Below are 16118 nucleotides of genomic sequence, written 5' to 3'. Positions count from 1 at the left end.
AGCGTAATTTTTCAGTCAGCGACTTAATACTACAGCTAGCTCATGTTGATGCATCATGATGAAATGCAGGTGTGGTTGTTTAGGATAGAAATCATGCAAATCCAACATCTTGACGTGTACATATACTATTTTGATGGGAACTTTATTCTCCACTTTTCGGATTAGCACTTTTGGCATTCAGCTGAGAGCACCTGCTCCCGCCGATCCTGCGAGCTCATCCAGCATTTCTTACAAATGCAATACTTATTCACTGTGTATTGCTATCCTTACGATTGATAAATGAGAACGCATCTTCATCGCCATCATCTATTCCGAAGACGCGATTTGACTCTATTTGCAGCACGGCATACTGATAGTGGTGCTGTGACCCCGCGATACCGATTTCAGCCATTACATCATGGGTCGCGAACACGAAGAAGACGGGGCCAAGACAAAGCCCAAGCACATAACATTTGAGGAAGTGAGCCTGGATGGGAGCGACGAGGATGATGGAGCTGTTGAGGTGAGTGCGATGCCATCTATCTGTTTTATTCTAAACAGCACGTTCTCTTTCTGGACGAAATCCTGTCCCGCGTAAGCTATGCCTCGCCACTGACTATCTCGAATATTGCAGGTCACCTTCGACCCAGGAAATCCATATAGGAGGAAAAGCTCAATGGTTTCATCGGAAGCTCCCATGCCTGCGACGAAGCGCATGCCACCGGGCCGACGAGCTGAGTGCGTGGTTCATCAATTGATAGAGGAACAACGAAAGTCCAAGGAGAGATCGGCTGGGAACTCTCCCAGCCGCAACCAGTATCATGCGCATCCGATATACTCGCAGGCTCACAGACACGATGAGCCAGTTGATATTAGCAACGAAAAGAATATGGACAGAATTATCGATCTGAAGTGCCCTGCTGAAAAGCAAAAGTGCCGTGCCGTCCTTGACCCAGATTACATGGAGGATGATAACGAAATAGGACAAGTGGATCAGAAGGCCTGGACGAAAGAAATGACCAAGACTGATTCTGAGACGGATCTTCATCAACAGTATGAATCTGTTCACAGTCGCATGTTGACCAAAAAGCAGTTGAGTGATATGGCTTGGGGGGTTCGCGAGCTGAGCAGGAGGCTGAGCAGCATGCGCATTCGCTTTCGAGTGAGAACCATCTTTCTTCTGACAAAGATTCACGACTCGGATTTGATTGTCAATACGAGGGCCCTGGCGCAATGGTTGCTTAGTAAAGAAAGAGATGTCAAATACGTCGTGTATGTAGAGAAAATTCTCAAGACCAACAAGAGATTTGACGCGGGAAAGCTGGTTGACGACTTGGCTCACGAATATTCCAAAGATGGCAGTGTGACCGAGGATAGCGCCCGCGAAGGCGTTCAGAGACGTCTCCGGTACTGGGACGAGGGCATGTGTAGAGCACGGCCTCATTCGTTTGATTTTGTCATCACTCTCGGAGGAGACGGAACGGTTCTCTATGCGAGCTGGCTCTTCCAAAGGATCGTGCCGCCGGTGCTGAGCTTTGCGCTGGGGAGTCTTGGATTTCTGACCAAGTTTGACTTTGAAGACTACAAGCCGATCCTCAACTCTGCCTTCTCAAAGGGTGTGACGGTTAGCCTGAGACTTCGGTTCGAGTGCACAGTCATGAGGAGCGTGCGCAAGAGGCTTCCAGAGTCGGAATCTGACGAGGATGACGACGAGTCGCACTACAGGCGGGATCTGGTGGAGGAGCTGATTGGCGAGGAAATTGAAGACGAGCATACACATCGACCGGAAGCGACATTTGAGATCTTGAATGAGTTGGTTGTTGACCGAGGCCCGAATCCAAGTGAGTTCCTTGTCTCTATTGCATTTTGATTCATTACTTTTGCTGGAAACTGCGTTTGCTAACCTATTTCCTCTTCTTTCTTTTCTGTATATAGCCATGTCTTATACGGAAATCTTTGGAGATGACGAGCACTTTACTTCGGTGCTTGCAGACGGCATTTGCGTATCTACACCAACAGGCTCAACGGCTTATAACCTCGCCGCCGGCGGCTCCCTATGCCACCCTGAGAACCCCGTCATGCTGGTCACCTCCATCTGCGCTCACACGCTGTCGTTTAGGCCGATCATCCTGCCAGACACGATTGTCCTGCGTGTCGGCGTCCCCTACAACGCTAGGACAGCATCGTGGGCCAGCTTTGATGGGCGCGAGCGTGTGGAACTGAAGCCAGGCGACTATGTGACGGTCAGCGCGAGCAGATATCCCTTTGCGTCAGTCCAGGCAGAAGGGCGGAGGAGCGAAGATTGGATCAACAGCATCAGTGGAAAACTGGGATGGAACACGAGACAGAAGCAGAAGGGATTCAAGGAGTGGGATAAATGAAAATGTTCATCGCTACATGGGACAGGATACTACATCTGCATTATATTGTTCTTGTTTTGAACGATAGAGGCGGGTTGTTATAGGGAGTTTTGCAGTCACTATCACCAGCTACTTTTGATACTTGTATGATAATCAAGAAGATGATGAAGAAAAACAAAAGTGTATATTAGTAGTAGGTAGCTACCAGTACATATGAAAACAGGTAGTTGTGTTACGTAGTAGTATCGACTCTTGTATCCGCACTTGTATCCGAAGTGAGTACAGCTTCATGCTTCATGAGCTGAAGAAAAACAATGGTCCCGCCCCCACAGCCGCCGCGGCGGGGCACAGGGCCATTGTCTTGATATTGCAACCCCACGCTAAAGGCAGTGATAATTTCCAGCGCGCGTTTCTCTGTTTTCAAGAGTGTTTTCTACTTGTGTGATTGCTTGTTTTTGGGTCCGTTGGATATAGATTGATCGCCCGGTATCTTTAATTGGATTCTAGTCTTCTTTTGGATATTATTAGCGTCATCAGCATCAGCATCATCTTCTTAGTGCTGAACCCAAGTTTTTCTCAAAATCTCGAGCTCCCCCCAAAGAGCAGCAACCCAACTCCAAAAAGCCACCAGTTGACAAAAAAAAAAAAAAAAAAAAAAAAAAAAAACAACAACCGCAAAGATGGCCTCCCAATTCTCGTCCCTCCCGCCCGACCTCTTCGACCAAACCACCATCATCTCTCTCCTCTCCACCCTCGCGATTGTCTTCGTCGCCTACGCCACGTCGCGCCTCGTCCTCCCCCGAGCCACCTCCGGCACCCTGCGCTTCCTCTTCATCTGGCATCTCGCCGACGCGCTCTGCCACTTCATCCTCGAAGGCAGCTTCCTGTACCACTGCTTCTACTCTTTCATCCCTGCCGCCGAGGCGGGCGAGGGCCTGGTGCCTACGCCGTACAACTTTCTCGGATTTGGAGACAGCAGGGTCTATGGACCTCAGAGCGGTGGGGATAACCCGTTTGCGCAGCTGTGGATGGTGTATGCGCGGGCGGATAAGAGATGGGCGGGAGCTGATTTGGTGAGTTGGTGGTAAAGCTAGTGATATGATTTGTCGCTAACTGAAGAAAACAGGGTGTCATCAGCCTCGAGCTTTTGACCGTCTTCTTTGATGGACCCCTGGCGGTGTATATCTGCTACCTGATTGCAAAGGGAAGCCCCAAGGCTAGCATCTGGATGATTGTTCTGGCGACTTGCGAGCTCTATGGAGGTAAGCAAGATGCAAAATAACTGAAACATGGATATGAGGCAACGCTAACAAGACCCGTAGGTTTCATGACTTTCTGCCCCGAGTGGCTCACCGGCAATATCAATCTCGACGGCAGCAACTTCATGTACATGTGGGTGTACCTGGTTTTCTTCAATATGCTGTGGGTCTTTATCCCACTGTATGCGGTTTGGTACTCTATCAGCGACATCTCAGAGGCATTCAAGTACCGAGCGACTGTTCTACATTATAAGAAGGGGCAGTAAATTGATGGACGGGGTGGACATTATGAACGGCAGATTTGAGATGCCAAGAGTTGGAAATGTATTTCGCAGCATATGTATACTGGCGTCGCATATACATCACGAAGTATCAAGAGTCACGAAGACACGAGAAGATGTGGGTTGCAAAATTTATTATTGAGCTATAACGGGGTATCGATATTGATGTATCTTATAGACACTCAGCAGCGGGGTTGTTTCATCCTTTGTAGTTCCACCACCACGATTGCTCTCGTTGTCTTGGCTGTTTAGATAGCCTGCTTGTGAGCCTCGCCCTTGGCGTCGTGCTTGCTCTCGTCCATCTTGTTGCCCAAAGCGTCCTTGGCAGCTGAGGCACTGTGAATAATTATTAGTTGCTATCCTTTAATGATGAACAGATGAAGAGCCTTACCGAGTGCCAACGGAGGCATCAGAGTCCTTGGCGACCTGCTTGTTGGCCTCCTTCTCGGTGCCAGAGGTAGCCTGCTGGACCTTCTCAGAAACGTAGTTGGCGCCCTGCTTGATGGAATCCATTGTGATGGTTGGTTTGGTTTGGTTTGAAATTTAGAGTTGGTTTAGTGTGATCTTGATCTGAGGTTGTTGTTGTGAGGTTGTGATGAAGAAAGACTAAGTTGAGAGATGATGGGGGGATGAAAGAGTTTATATAGACCTGAGGAGAGAGCTGGAAGGGCTGACTACATGCCCAGAAATAGCTACTGACATGGCATTCACTCTTTCTCCATGCATGTGAAGCAGGAACATGGCGTCATCGAATACGTATTGTCCTCCACCATAGCTTGGCGAGTATCATAAGCAAGATCGAGCTGATGTAGAACCACAGCCATGACTGGCGGGCCAGGTACTTCCGGGGACTACTCCTTGACCACCGATTGACTTCAGATCAAGGTGGGTTCTTGCCTGGAGAGCATGTAACACTTTGCTCAGTCACGAATCGTTAAGCGTAGATACACGCTTTGAGACATAGGCGGCTTTGGCAGTTTTGCTGAATATAAATGACATCACGACGAAGAGAGCAAAACGTCACTGCTCGTGTGGGCTGCGAGTAAGAAGCGTCTCCGTTGCCTGCGAACTGCCCTGTGTCATACTGTACACAAGCTTATTTCCCCCCGTGCAGGAGCAAGCGGGTCAATTCATCGACGCGCAATGGGTCGAACCGAGTTCCCATGGAGCCATTGCGAGCAGATTCATGAGAGATGTGGCTTGTGCCAGCTCGAGAGAAGCAACGATTGACGCCTCGGAGCTCTTTCAGTGGACGACGCCACGTGTGGCGCCTGGAGTTAGAAGCAACGGGAGCGCGAATTGTGGGGCCGTTACAGTGAATGACGTATTCGTGGCATAATGACTACGATGGGCATCCCTCTATGAGATCAAACTCCATCCAGTTTTTTGCGTCGGATGGGTCCGCTGATGCTCGCATCGAGATCTCCGGGCCCAGACGGAAGGTTCTCTCCGGAGCATCCAAATCTGAGCGTATCGGTTCTACGAGGCCTTGGCTTCTGAAGCTTGTTTGTGTGTCTTGTTGCGTCGGCTGGGTGCTGGACAAGGCAAGTTGGCAGGCTATAAGCGGGCTCGTCTTGGCACTTCTGCAGTATCATATTCACATGTTTTGCCGCTGAGGAGAGGTGAGGAGAAGATGCCAGGTAATCGTTAACTGAGTTTGCCAACTCATGACGCCACAATGCTCATCCTGAGCTTGTGAAGAGGACCCGATGCGCCCTGCTCTCGCCGTCCAGAGCTGACGGCTGACGAATTCCTTGCAACTCCGCACACGGAATCAGCAACGATATCAATATCAAGGTTTGGATTTGGGATTCCATCAAGGTTGTCACGTGGATTGCCGCGGAAATGTCCCGTTCTAAGTAGATGTGTCTGTGGCAGCGCTTTCAACATGTGCACACGGCATGTCTTCTTGTCATCGTGTGATAAGTGATCAAGTGTAACTTTTTGACACCAAGTGGCAGATTGTAGTGACAGGCTCCGGTCTGCTAGCTACTATCCTTACGAAGTAGATTTTTGAAGAACGTGGTCTAGTTGACTTGGTTCCAGATACTTTTAATTAGCTGCCGAGAATAGTGCTGGCCACGGGGAGTGAAGAAATAGAGCTTCTAGAAACCCAGAACAAAGTTTATAAGAGAGAGAAGAAGGGGTTTCTGTGTCCAAGTGGATAGCCCTCATGATAGCCTCATGATTTGGTCTAATGAGCACATAGATGCCATCATTTCATCAGAGCCCCTGTCTCTTTTGGACTTGGAGGAACATCACTAGGCAATCTATTATATTGGAATCAGCCTATGCATCTGGGGTAAATGCGGCAGATAACAGATCAAAGACATACATACCATTATCATTGATGATGGATCGAGACTCATATCTAATCAGCCAAATCTGATATCGCATCAATCCAACCAAGGCTCTAACCTAATATGGGTGACATGTCCATTACCCGGCCAGTCGCCGACTTAATTCACTACAAAAGGTAGAACCAAAAATATAATCTGAGCTGGCTGCTCAAAACGATGGTCTTATTGGAGTCTCATTGTTACTTATCACGTCAGCCTAGCCAAGGCTGGATAAGCTCATGAAACCATCTCTCCCCGTCAATGCTGTCGCGAGATGAGTCCTGCTCTTCTTTAATTGAAAGTCAGATTCCACGCACGTGTTGGGGCGCGAGTATGCCCAACTTTAGAACATGTTCAAGCTGCTTACTCCATCAGTCACTTATTTGATGCTATTCTATCATAAATGACCCGCAGCCAGAGCCAGCTCCCGGCACCAGGGGTTCTCCGCGAACGATCTAAGCCATCTTCAGTATAGCGCATTGCCGCTTTCGTGCCAATCGGTGACTGCCTACAGCCATAGCTTCAACTTCTCGAACCTCTAACAGGGCTCCTGACTTTTGAAACTCCAATCTGTTCCAAGTTTGCGTCAACCCCGCCGCTACCGGCCTTGGAAAACCTGCTATCACTGCTGACACCAAGACGAACACGGCTAACGAGACTTTCATCTTAATGAGAAACGCGGCGATAAAAGAAGATGTGGCAAGGCTTCGAGGCCGCGACCGAATCTGCCCTGGCTGTCGCCTCCGGTTGTCTGGCTGACGCAGCTAAGAGGCGCCACAGGAACTCGACACAGACGGATTTTAATGATATTCAGAAATGAAGGGGTTTCTTTCTTTGCGTGGCTGATTTCTTCGCGTGCGCCACATAGGAATTAGTATTCGTCCATGTCAGAGTCCTATGCAAACGAAGACGACGAGGGAGCTTGAGGAGCAAATCAAGGCATCGGTCGCAATGGCAGATACCACTGGCATGGGTAATCCCAAGTCAATAACCTTACCACCTTGTTCTCCCCTGGCCAAGGCAATGGCGTCAACTCTAAGTCTTGGTGTCGATTGAAACACAACACCCATGTCCCGCTGGACTTGGGCTGTGTATTCCTTCTCCCAAGGCCCACGCCCGGATCTCCATATCCCGATATATCCTTGCTCTTGGCTGTGTTTCTTTGCCCCACAATGTTCGAACGAACATCTCCCTCTAGTTGTCTCTCTCCCTCCCATTCTCTCTTTTAGGCATTCTCTCTTTGCCTCTACACGCTCTGGTAGCGATCCTTGGCGCCAACCTGGAGTAGATTGCGTTTCTTCTATTTCCTTTCCGTTCATCTTCTTTTTCTTTTCTTTTGTGTTGATTATCTTTTCTTGTGTTTGCAGTCGTCTGGACGGCTGATACCACCACCTTTTTATACTTGGTTCACCCGAGTACCCTTTTAGAGATTGGGGCACTTGCAGGCATGCAGCTCTTACCTCTCTAGGCTTCGTTTCTCATTCGCTTCTTTGCTCCCGCAGGACGACAGCAAGAATTTTCCCTCCCATACTTATTTTCGATTTTTTGCATCCATCTTTGGCTGGACGACGTACGACGACTTACTCATAATACGACGACAACACAACTTGAGAGGGATAGAGTGTCAATGGCGATCTAAGACGCGGCTCGCTGGGGGGCTTCGACGCCGGTGTTAGTTTCTACCAATTTTTCTCTTCTCTCGCCACTTAAAGCAACAAGGCCTTGAAGGGTCGATTGAGGCAACCATGGATGGCTGGAACATATTATTAGATGAACAAAATGGGGCGAATGGGATTTGGGCTAGGCAGACGGCCGATAACACAGCGGGATTCCCATTCATGGATAATTCGACATCTTCAGTCATCAACAACCTCAAGTTCACCATTGCCAAGCAAGTTCGGTCTATGATTACTATTCTTGCTGGGTTTAACACTGCCATGGCTTTGATATTGGCGATTATCATTATTCGAAATTGTTATAAATCGACAAAGCAAAATGATCCGACTTTCAGACTTCGGTATGGTTACTTTTTCAGTTGCTACGGCAGATATATGCTATACTTGGCTAACATCAAATCAGTTCTTCCTTTTTCCACGTTATAGACGCTGCGGAAATATTCCCACTTGTCCTATCCATTGGCATAGCAGTACAGGGGATTATCTACATCGCTTGTCAAACCAAAGGGCTTGAAGGCTTGCTTATACTTGGATGCACGTCCATTTCTCAGGCCATGTTACCAGGTAAGTTTCTGGCGTTAATACCACTCTGGCTCTGTTCCTAACCACCGCTACTAGCCTTATTTCTTGTCCCTTATATCCAGCTTTTCTTTGGGTTGGAGACAATCATACAGGCGCTGAGGCCGCGGCCGTTTCCAGGAATCTCTAAATGGGCCATCTATGCCTGTCTCTTTCTTGTTCTCATCGGCACTATAGCGATGTACGTATTAACGCGCGTCATCGAGACTCCCGACTTTTGCTATGCGTCTCTCTTTTGGTTTGTCCAAACCTGGAGGCTTGAGGCAGCCATTCTCCTAACTACAATTGCTTCTATTTTGGTCGTCGGAGCCATAATCATATTCATTCGACTACACCAGGGTGCTTCCATTGGCCTCGTTGAAAGGGCGGCTGCCTCCAAAATGGTTTACTACATGATCTTGGGCGCTATATTAAACGTACGTTCCCATGGCCAATAAAATTTTTGATCTATAGAAGCATAGCTAACAAAGAAACTATTAGGGGTTAACGGCTCCCTATTTCTATAGCATCCTGTCTCAAAACCCAATGGCATTGACGACTTTGCAGCTGGATTTGAACATGGTATCTTCGGTGGCGAGTAACGTGTCGGGAATCACGTTTGGCGCTCTCTATCTCTTTCTTCGCTCCCGTAAGATGCAAAAGACAGGTCCGCTTGGACATATTGAACTTGGTGGTCCGCGAGAAAAGAATGTTGAATCTTGGCCTGGGTCAGACATTTTCAACAGGCAAATCGGACAGCCTGTATCGCCGGCAAGAATAGTCCAATCTCGCACAAGCACGAGAATGTCAACAGCCAGCGAAGAGAAGAGGAGCATTAACGGAGAAGGCACAACGTTCAACGCCATATCTGACGGAGACGCTGCTGACGGCTCCGATTTGGTAAACGTGCCTTTGACGCCAGTTGTACCTCGAGCTCGGAAAGATTCTTATAGTTTGTTTCCAAGCCAACGGGAAACGCTTGATATCAATCTCAAAAACACCACCCTTCTCCCCTCTACGACTTACTCGCCAACAGGAAGCAATAGCAACGAGGTACCGGGAAACCAGATGTTTGACTTTGAAGACCTATTACCGCCACCTACAATCCGCGTTTCGGGCGCTCCTAGACATAACCGCGACTCTTCGTTGGTCTCTGGTCTGACCGTACAGATTGGTCTGAGAGTATCCAATCTTAGCGACGTGAACCGCCTGGAGGCCCCCTTTTTCTTTTCTCCAGAGATGCCATTTTCGCCAAATCAAGCGAACTGGCCTTTAGCTCCAGGCACGCCCGGCAACCCCCCGAACGGAGCCGTTTCTCGCCTTAACAGCATGGCTTTCAATGACGATAGGAGCAACGATATGCCTCACTCGCCCATCACAGCAACTGTCGAGGTGAGGCATGATGAGCAGGATAAGGATGAAGACAAGCCAATCACCCTTAGCCCCACGGTGTACAGCCCCAATAAGCCGCCGACTCCGCCTGCAGCTGCGCATCACAAGGGCATGGCATCCACTCCATCAACGCCAGGTGCTGCGACAACCGACGAACGATATTCAGTTGGCACTGCTGAATGGATATAAATGATGATTTGATTGTTCTTTACGACTTTGTCCGCTCCATTACGATTCTTGGGATTGAGGAAACCCCCTTTTATGTTTAACAGTAGCGACTTTAAGGAGACGCTGTTCTGTAAAATATTCTTCTTATACATATACACTCTCTCGATACCCCGATACAACATATCCCTTCCCTTTCTTTCTCACACTCATCCTCCTCCTCCTCCTCTTTCCTACCTTTTTCCCTCTGTGAGGGACGCTCTTTCTTGACGGCTGTCGGATATGGCAAAGGGGCCATGCCATACTAGATTCAATGTGATCTTTTCTAGCAAGCGAAGATGATGTATTTTTATTTTTTTTGTCCTTTTCCTTCTTCACTTTCTATCTTTCTTCCTTCTCTTCTTCCATTCTTTCTCCCCATCGCTGGGGCATAGGAAATCTTTTGAGGTACAGACAGAGGCGTCTACATTCTTTTTTTTCTGGCTACTACTTGGGTAGTGCCAGGGTAATGAGAAATAGCGACGTATGAAATGGGCTATTTATGACACAACAAATAGAAGAAATCAAAAACTAGACAATTCGGGGAAATTTTGTTTTAATTGTGCTAAATTCGCATTTTGCTGTTCTTGTTTGTAATGTAGATGGGTGCATCGCATAGTTATGCATAACCGCTTTGTTGACATTGCTATCATGATTTTTATATATGCCATTGTAGATTTCGCTTTCTTTATTTGGCTTTTGCAATTTTCTTCTCTTCCCACTTTTCCCACCCTGCCTGACACATGTCCTCTTCTACCACCAGATCGCGTATCCTCAGCATCCTCGCCGGCGGAAGCTCAATGCCCCAAGCTAACCACCCCGTTCTCCTCAAAATCTCAGTTGCTACGAACCAAACCAGCGCGAACACAAAGCCAGCAGTCACACCAGCAGCCACTTGTTTCGTCGTATGATAGTTCAAGTATATTCTGCTCCACGCCGTCGCCGCTGCCACAATCACGGCGGCAAGACTAACAGCCAGCCTCTCGATCAGAGTCCAAGGTCGACCGCCCTCCCATATCTTTGCTTTTCCGCGCGATAGTGGCTTGTGTCGCACCAGGAGGAACAGAGCGAGGGAGAGGCTCCAGAAAGCGACGAATTGGGCGTGCGAGCTGGGCATGCCGTAACCCTTGCCATGGATGCGGCGCGGACGCTCCTCCTTAATGATGCGCTTGAGGACGAAGTTGAGGGCCTCACAGGCGAGCTGGCCGGCGAAAGCGAGACATATCTCAGCCTCGCGTGTTGAGAATATTAGGGTTGCGTAGACGACGCAAAGAGCTTGGGGGAGGAGGGCGAGGTAGGCGCATAGAAGGGAGATGTAATCGTCAGGGTCCTGGTAAGAGCAGGATGAATTAGTTGGCTATTTTGGCTAACTTGGAAAACAGAAATAGAAACTTACATAGTAGACGTGTGTGACGGAGAGGGAGGCGAGAGTTGGGGTATATTCGTCGCTCATTGTTGCTGTTGGTGTTTTGGATGCAAGTGGCTATTTTCAAACGAAATTGCAGAACGCAAGGAGATGCATGATATTAGAAGTGGAAATAAAGGAGAGACAGAAAGCAAAAGATGCAATAGAAGAAAAAAAAAGCTAGAATAGCTCGTGAGAAAGATTATATGTTATTGGGTGTCGGAATTTACCATCATGTATCGTGCAGACACATCAGACGGAAGACAAGTAATGATGGATGACGATGCAAGGAATAGAATATGTCAAGCTGCATGTGACGGAGGTGATGCTGAGGCTGGAGGGAGAGAAACGTGGCTTAATTTCATGCCAGCTGTGGCGCAGAGGCTCCAGGCGCTGGCCACTTAATCTTTAGTGGTAAAATTAGCCACGGCAAGTGACGCATACAACGACTTCTTAATTACAGGGAAGGCACTAATAACGATTAAACTATCAATGTCAAATTTCTTTTTTGTTCTTATTTTTTTTATTCTTCATTGTTGACTTGTAGCAAAATCTATGGTTACTTTGCTCTTCTAAACTCTACTTCTCAAATATTCTCTTTGTTTCTTTTCATCTTTCCATCTTTTCTCCTTCGACTGGTTATCTCGACCAAACCCGTTGTAGTAGTGTGCGTTAGTCCGGCGGGTGCCTTTTCATATGATTGGATTAGCAATTATCTCCGACTAAGGCAGCCTCACTTTTACTCACGCTTTGCCACAGCTCACTCACGACTTTTCTCGCCAGCTCTCTCGCAGCTCGAACTTATTCTTTCCATTAATCTTTGTTTATTTATCATCATATTGTTATTCTGCTCGCTCCACACATCTCATCCCTACAACCTTACTTCTCTAGGAGCAGTCTCCTATCCCCTCTTTTCTAAGCGGACATGCTGCAGCTGTGCAAACAACATGGATCTTTCAACAGCCGATGACGATGACGCTCGCGCCACAGAGCTTGAAACCCTTGAGGCGATCTACCCTGAGCTTCGCCGGACAGACGACAGTCAGTTTGCCTTTGAACTTGAGCTCCCCGTGGAACCGGCTGCTCCCGTAACTGTCACATTTCCAGCGGCAGCCTCATCTGATCAGCTTCTTAATGGCTCAGCATCTGCTGCTCCAGCCCTGGAAGACTCTCTCCAGGTCTCTCATCTACCTCCCCTTGCTTTACATATCACGCTGCCAGACGGTTATCCTGCAGAATGCGCCCCTCTGGTCAAAATCTTAACTACGCCTCAGTGGCTCTCTGCTGAGATGCTTTCACGCCTCGCAGGAGAGGCACCCCAACTATGGGAAGAGATGGGACGAGACTTGGTGGCCTACACCTACATTGATCATGTCCAGCGGGCTGCTGACGATGTATTTGGGGCCATCACTGCTGAAGGCACTCTTAAAGTCGACCCAGAGCATAAGCTCGCTGTGCTGGACTATGATATCAAAGCCAAGAAGGCGGCGTTTGATAAGGAAACATTCGATTGTGGCATTTGCTTAGGTATGTAATTCCAACCATCTACGTTCATGTACTTATACTAACTTGCTATAATGCTGCACAGATCCCAAGAAAGGGTCAAAGTGTCACAAAATGCTTGACTGCAGTCACATCTTTTGCTTGCAATGTCTCCAGGACTTTTACAACGATGCCATCAAAGAGGGCAACTTATCAACTGTTCGCTGCCTGGCTCCCAACTGCGCCAAAGAGCGTGCCGCCGCCATCAAGGCTGCAGGAAACAAGATAGGCAAACCCAAGACCTTTGTCAGCCCTAGCGAGCTGCTGCAGATTGGCCTCGCTGATGACATGGTAAAGCGTTATGTTGATCTCAAGTACAAGACGGAACTTGAGTCTGACAAAAACACCATATATTGCCCTCGACAGTGGTGTAATGGGGCCGCACGCTCCAAGAAGCACAAAAAGCCTTCGGGGCTTGACTTTGGAGAAACTTCAGATGCTGAATCTGACCAGGAAGAGAAGGATGAAAAGGGGGGAAGCAAGTTTAACCTTGGTGACTTGCTATCTGTTTGTGAAGACTGTGGATTTGCTTTTTGCAGTCGATGCTATCAGTCATGGCATGGAGAATTCTTCCATTGCGCTCCCAGGCGCCAAAACGGCGAGCTTACCGAGGATGAAAAGGCCTCCATCGAGTATCTCAAATTGCACACAAGTCCCTGCCCAACTTGTAATGCCCCTGCACAAAAGACTCACGGCTGTAACCACATGATCTGCTCACGATGTGACACACACTTCTGCTATCTGTGTTCCTCGTGGCTAGATCCAGCGAACCCGTATCGACACTACAACCAACAAGAGAATGGCAAGGTCACATCATGTTATATGCGTCTATGGGAACTGGAAGAAGGAGATGGCGATGACGTCGGCCTCGAATTTGCTGGCGGCCGAGGCGCCGCACTCAACGGCGACGCCCATGAGGCTGTGCCAGAAGATGAAGAGGCTCAGGAGTGGCTGGCTATAGCTGTCGAAGAGGTGGATGACAATATTGAAAACAACGCCAACGCCAACGCACCAGTGCAGCTTGACGAAAATGGTCAGAGAGTTGCGGTAGCTCGTGAAGCACCCCTAGTTCTACGACTGATGGACAACCCCGTCAATAATGGCAATAATGGCAATAACAATGATAATAACCAGGGGCATGGCGGACATCATGCTGCAAATAACCAGCCCATCAGAGCACGCGGTGGAGGAGCAGGAAGAGGACGTGCTAATGCACATGGCCCAAATCGCGGGGCAGGTCAAGCTGTCAACTACAATGGCAGAGGTCATCCTGCTAACCGTGCCAGGGGAGCTAGGGGTGATGCCCGTCGAGGCCATGATGGTGGACGAGGAGGAGCACGAAGAAGAGAAGGCGGAGGACCAGGTCGAGGAGGCATTGTCCGTGGCGAACCGGCAGCAGCGAGACAACAGAATCCAAATCCCGATAATATTAATAACGAGGACGCACTCGATCCTGCTCAAGAGGCCTGGATTCGACACTTTGTCCAGATGGCACTCATCGATGCTGAAGATCAAGTTGAGGGCGGTGATTCAGACGAGGATAACGAGCATTGGCGTGGTCGGTGACAGTTGTGGCGACGACACAAAAGCATTAACTCTCGAATGGAAACTCTACGAATGCATATATACAAATTTCTCTATATTTTGGTCTTTTCCTTGGGCACTTCAAAATCCATACTATTCGCTTCAGGCCAGTGATTCTAGCAATTCATTTTTCATATGTACGCATCTACAGAGCAATCTAAGCAGCGAACATTCCAGGATTATGGAGAAAATCATACGGAAGAATTACTTCCAACCGAATCTCATATTTTTTTTCGGCGATGTAGTCGGAAATTTGCACCGCTGCGTGGAGACATTACATGTGTTTGTCTTGTGAAGTTCATGCTCTATCCTTTGAATCTAGCTTGAATAGAACGTTACATAGATGAGGGCGTATAATATACTACTACTGCTACTAGTGCTTGTACGGTTCTTTAGCGAGCGGACGACGCCGCTATGCGATCTGCTTATTATAGCCCTGCTATTAATGCGTATGGTGCTAACTTACACCCGCAAATGCACACTAATTTCATCATGACCAGAAAGGAAGCCTGCGACAGCCAGAGAAAAGGGCAAAGCAAAGCAGATGCCACTACCAGGTCCGAGCACACCTGTAGTCACTTTGACGAATATGTCGATCCCCGCCTATCGTGTTGAAAACAGAAGGTTGATGATCATGTCATCCGGCACCCATCTGCAGGCCCAGGTACGCGCTCCGAAGTGCCAGGTACTGCTGCTTCTAGCTACTGGCAGAAGCCCGTTTCGGCCGCCCGAGAACAGCATTCTCCGTGGACCGCACCTCGTATGGACCACTCTGGATCGCCGTGGCTTTAGGATCGATGGAGCTGAGCAGCCCGAACGACATGTAGATGTCCGAACATGCTGCCACATTGGGTCAATGGTCATGGCGGAGAATCCCTTTCGGGCCGGCCGCCTCACCTGGCCGGCCACTCAAGGCTCTTGTCCGCCGCCTCTCTACAGTACTGCTGAGAGCCCTCTGGCAAGACATGCTTGTACACGCTTGTACACACTGTAGCGACTAACGGGTCCCCTTGTCTCCGAGAGCACGCGGCGAACGGAGCAACAGTCGTGCAGATTTTTTGGGGGCCAGGGGCTGAAAAGCATGGGTCAGTCTATAAAAAAAAGAAAAAGGACGAAAAGGGAAAACAAAAAGGGCCAGCAGAAGGCACTGTAAGACAATCTAGCCAAAGAAAAGCAAAGCTTTGACACTACCAAGCACTGAAACTTGCATCGCAGGATTCACCAGCACTTACTTGTAAAAAGGGTAGCGCACTTTTATAGTATGAACCTGTATAGGCGGCATAGACGAACAGTAACGGCTAAATAAATATTATGCCGCTCTTATGATTCATTTTTCTAGCCTATCAGAGCCGAGATAGAGAGGCAAAAGAGTATGTTGAGGCTAAAGGCCTAGCAAGGAAATGTTAAACTTGAAGAGCATGTCACTCAGTCTGTTAAGCATAAAAGTTTGGGTACCTTGCAAAATATCATCATCTGCGAGCAAAAGCCGCGTTGGCCTGGCCCCCCTCCTCATCTTTAACTGAGACATACAGTTATAGA

At 48.5% G+C, this 16118-nt stretch overlaps 6 protein-coding genes across 6 annotated transcripts; 4 read left to right on the top strand and 2 right to left on the bottom strand.

The window, feature by feature from the left end:
• The first annotated feature begins 287 nt into the window (after window positions 1-287).
• On the top strand, window positions 288-2494 carry GGI43DRAFT_30046 (ATP-NAD kinase-like domain-containing protein). The gene is made up of 3 exons (XM_083201531.1): window positions 288-502; window positions 614-1820; window positions 1915-2494. The coding sequence occupies exons 1-3, from the start codon at window positions 398-400 to the stop codon at window positions 2358-2360; spliced, it is 1758 nt and encodes a 585-aa protein (XP_083066527.1). The 5' UTR covers window positions 288-397; the 3' UTR covers window positions 2361-2494.
• Window positions 2495-2975: 481 nt separating this feature from the next.
• On the top strand, window positions 2976-3995 carry GGI43DRAFT_391551 (Emopamil-binding protein). Its single transcript, XM_083204455.1, has 3 exons — window positions 2976-3412; window positions 3466-3601; window positions 3662-3995. The coding sequence occupies exons 1-3, from the start codon at window positions 3020-3022 to the stop codon at window positions 3862-3864; spliced, it is 732 nt and encodes a 243-aa protein (XP_083066526.1). The 5' UTR covers window positions 2976-3019; the 3' UTR covers window positions 3865-3995.
• A 63-nt stretch (window positions 3996-4058) lies between these two features.
• GGI43DRAFT_391550 (glucose-repressible protein Grg1) lies at window positions 4059-4529 on the bottom strand. Its single transcript, XM_083204454.1, has 2 exons — window positions 4271-4529; window positions 4059-4215 (listed from the first exon to the last, which is right to left on the bottom strand). The coding sequence occupies exons 1-2, from the start codon at window positions 4390-4392 to the stop codon at window positions 4128-4130; spliced, it is 210 nt and encodes a 69-aa protein (XP_083066525.1). The 5' UTR covers window positions 4393-4529; the 3' UTR covers window positions 4059-4127.
• Window positions 4530-7750: 3221 nt separating this feature from the next.
• Window positions 7751-10351, top strand: GGI43DRAFT_30033 (uncharacterized protein). Its single transcript, XM_083201529.1, has 4 exons — window positions 7751-8235; window positions 8298-8458; window positions 8513-8889; window positions 8954-10351. The coding sequence occupies exons 1-4, from the start codon at window positions 7964-7966 to the stop codon at window positions 10031-10033; spliced, it is 1890 nt and encodes a 629-aa protein (XP_083066524.1). The 5' UTR covers window positions 7751-7963; the 3' UTR covers window positions 10034-10351.
• A 170-nt stretch (window positions 10352-10521) lies between these two features.
• GGI43DRAFT_29920 (dolichyldiphosphatase) lies at window positions 10522-11581 on the bottom strand. Its single transcript, XM_083201510.1, has 2 exons — window positions 11445-11581; window positions 10522-11378 (listed from the first exon to the last, which is right to left on the bottom strand). The coding sequence occupies exons 1-2, from the start codon at window positions 11499-11501 to the stop codon at window positions 10737-10739; spliced, it is 699 nt and encodes a 232-aa protein (XP_083066523.1). The 5' UTR covers window positions 11502-11581; the 3' UTR covers window positions 10522-10736.
• Window positions 11582-11915: 334 nt separating this feature from the next.
• Window positions 11916-14842, top strand: GGI43DRAFT_29650 (uncharacterized protein). The gene is made up of 2 exons (XM_083201461.1): window positions 11916-12980; window positions 13042-14842. Exons 1-2 carry the CDS (start codon window positions 12401-12403, stop codon window positions 14559-14561), a joined length of 2100 nt encoding a protein of 699 aa, XP_083066522.1. The 5' UTR covers window positions 11916-12400; the 3' UTR covers window positions 14562-14842.
• Window positions 14843-16118: the final 1276 nt, after the last annotated feature.

This window comes from Trichoderma evansii, assembly GCF_050947405.1.
Source record: "Trichoderma evansii strain SZMC 28006 chromosome Unknown GGI43scaffold_1, whole genome shotgun sequence".
In the NCBI taxonomy this organism is placed as follows: domain Eukaryota; kingdom Fungi; phylum Ascomycota; class Sordariomycetes; order Hypocreales; family Hypocreaceae; genus Trichoderma; species Trichoderma evansii.
The sequence above is the reverse complement of the archived record's forward strand: the minus strand, read 5'-3'. Positions and strand labels throughout refer to the sequence as shown.

Coding starts and splice junctions, on each gene's coding strand:
- GGI43DRAFT_29920 (XM_083201510.1), bottom strand. CDS start 11,501: ATGAGCGACGAATATACCCCAACTCTCGCCTCCCTCTCCGTCACACAC. Junction 11,379..11,444: donor CCGTCACACACGTCTACTAT/GTAAGTTTCTAT, acceptor TGCTCTTACCAG/GACCCTGACGATTACATCTC.
- GGI43DRAFT_391551 (XM_083204455.1), top strand. CDS start 3,020: ATGGCCTCCCAATTCTCGTCCCTCCCGCCCGACCTCTTCGACCAAACC. Junction 3,413..3,465: donor GATGGGCGGGAGCTGATTTG/GTGAGTTGGTGG, acceptor TGAAGAAAACAG/GGTGTCATCAGCCTCGAGCT. Junction 3,602..3,661: donor GACTTGCGAGCTCTATGGAG/GTAAGCAAGATG, acceptor CAAGACCCGTAG/GTTTCATGACTTTCTGCCCC.
- GGI43DRAFT_29650 (XM_083201461.1), top strand. CDS start 12,401: ATGGATCTTTCAACAGCCGATGACGATGACGCTCGCGCCACAGAGCTT. Junction 12,981..13,041: donor CGATTGTGGCATTTGCTTAG/GTATGTAATTCC, acceptor AATGCTGCACAG/ATCCCAAGAAAGGGTCAAAG.
- GGI43DRAFT_30046 (XM_083201531.1), top strand. CDS start 398: ATGGGTCGCGAACACGAAGAAGACGGGGCCAAGACAAAGCCCAAGCAC. Junction 503..613: donor AGGATGATGGAGCTGTTGAG/GTGAGTGCGATG, acceptor CGAATATTGCAG/GTCACCTTCGACCCAGGAAA. Junction 1,821..1,914: donor TGACCGAGGCCCGAATCCAA/GTGAGTTCCTTG, acceptor TTCTGTATATAG/CCATGTCTTATACGGAAATC.
- GGI43DRAFT_391550 (XM_083204454.1), bottom strand. CDS start 4,392: ATGGATTCCATCAAGCAGGGCGCCAACTACGTTTCTGAGAAGGTCCAG. Junction 4,216..4,270: donor GATGCCTCCGTTGGCACTCG/GTAAGGCTCTTC, acceptor AATTATTCACAG/TGCCTCAGCTGCCAAGGACG.
- GGI43DRAFT_30033 (XM_083201529.1), top strand. CDS start 7,964: ATGGATGGCTGGAACATATTATTAGATGAACAAAATGGGGCGAATGGG. Junction 8,236..8,297: donor GATCCGACTTTCAGACTTCG/GTATGGTTACTT, acceptor ACATCAAATCAG/TTCTTCCTTTTTCCACGTTA. Junction 8,459..8,512: donor TTCTCAGGCCATGTTACCAG/GTAAGTTTCTGG, acceptor CACCGCTACTAG/CCTTATTTCTTGTCCCTTAT.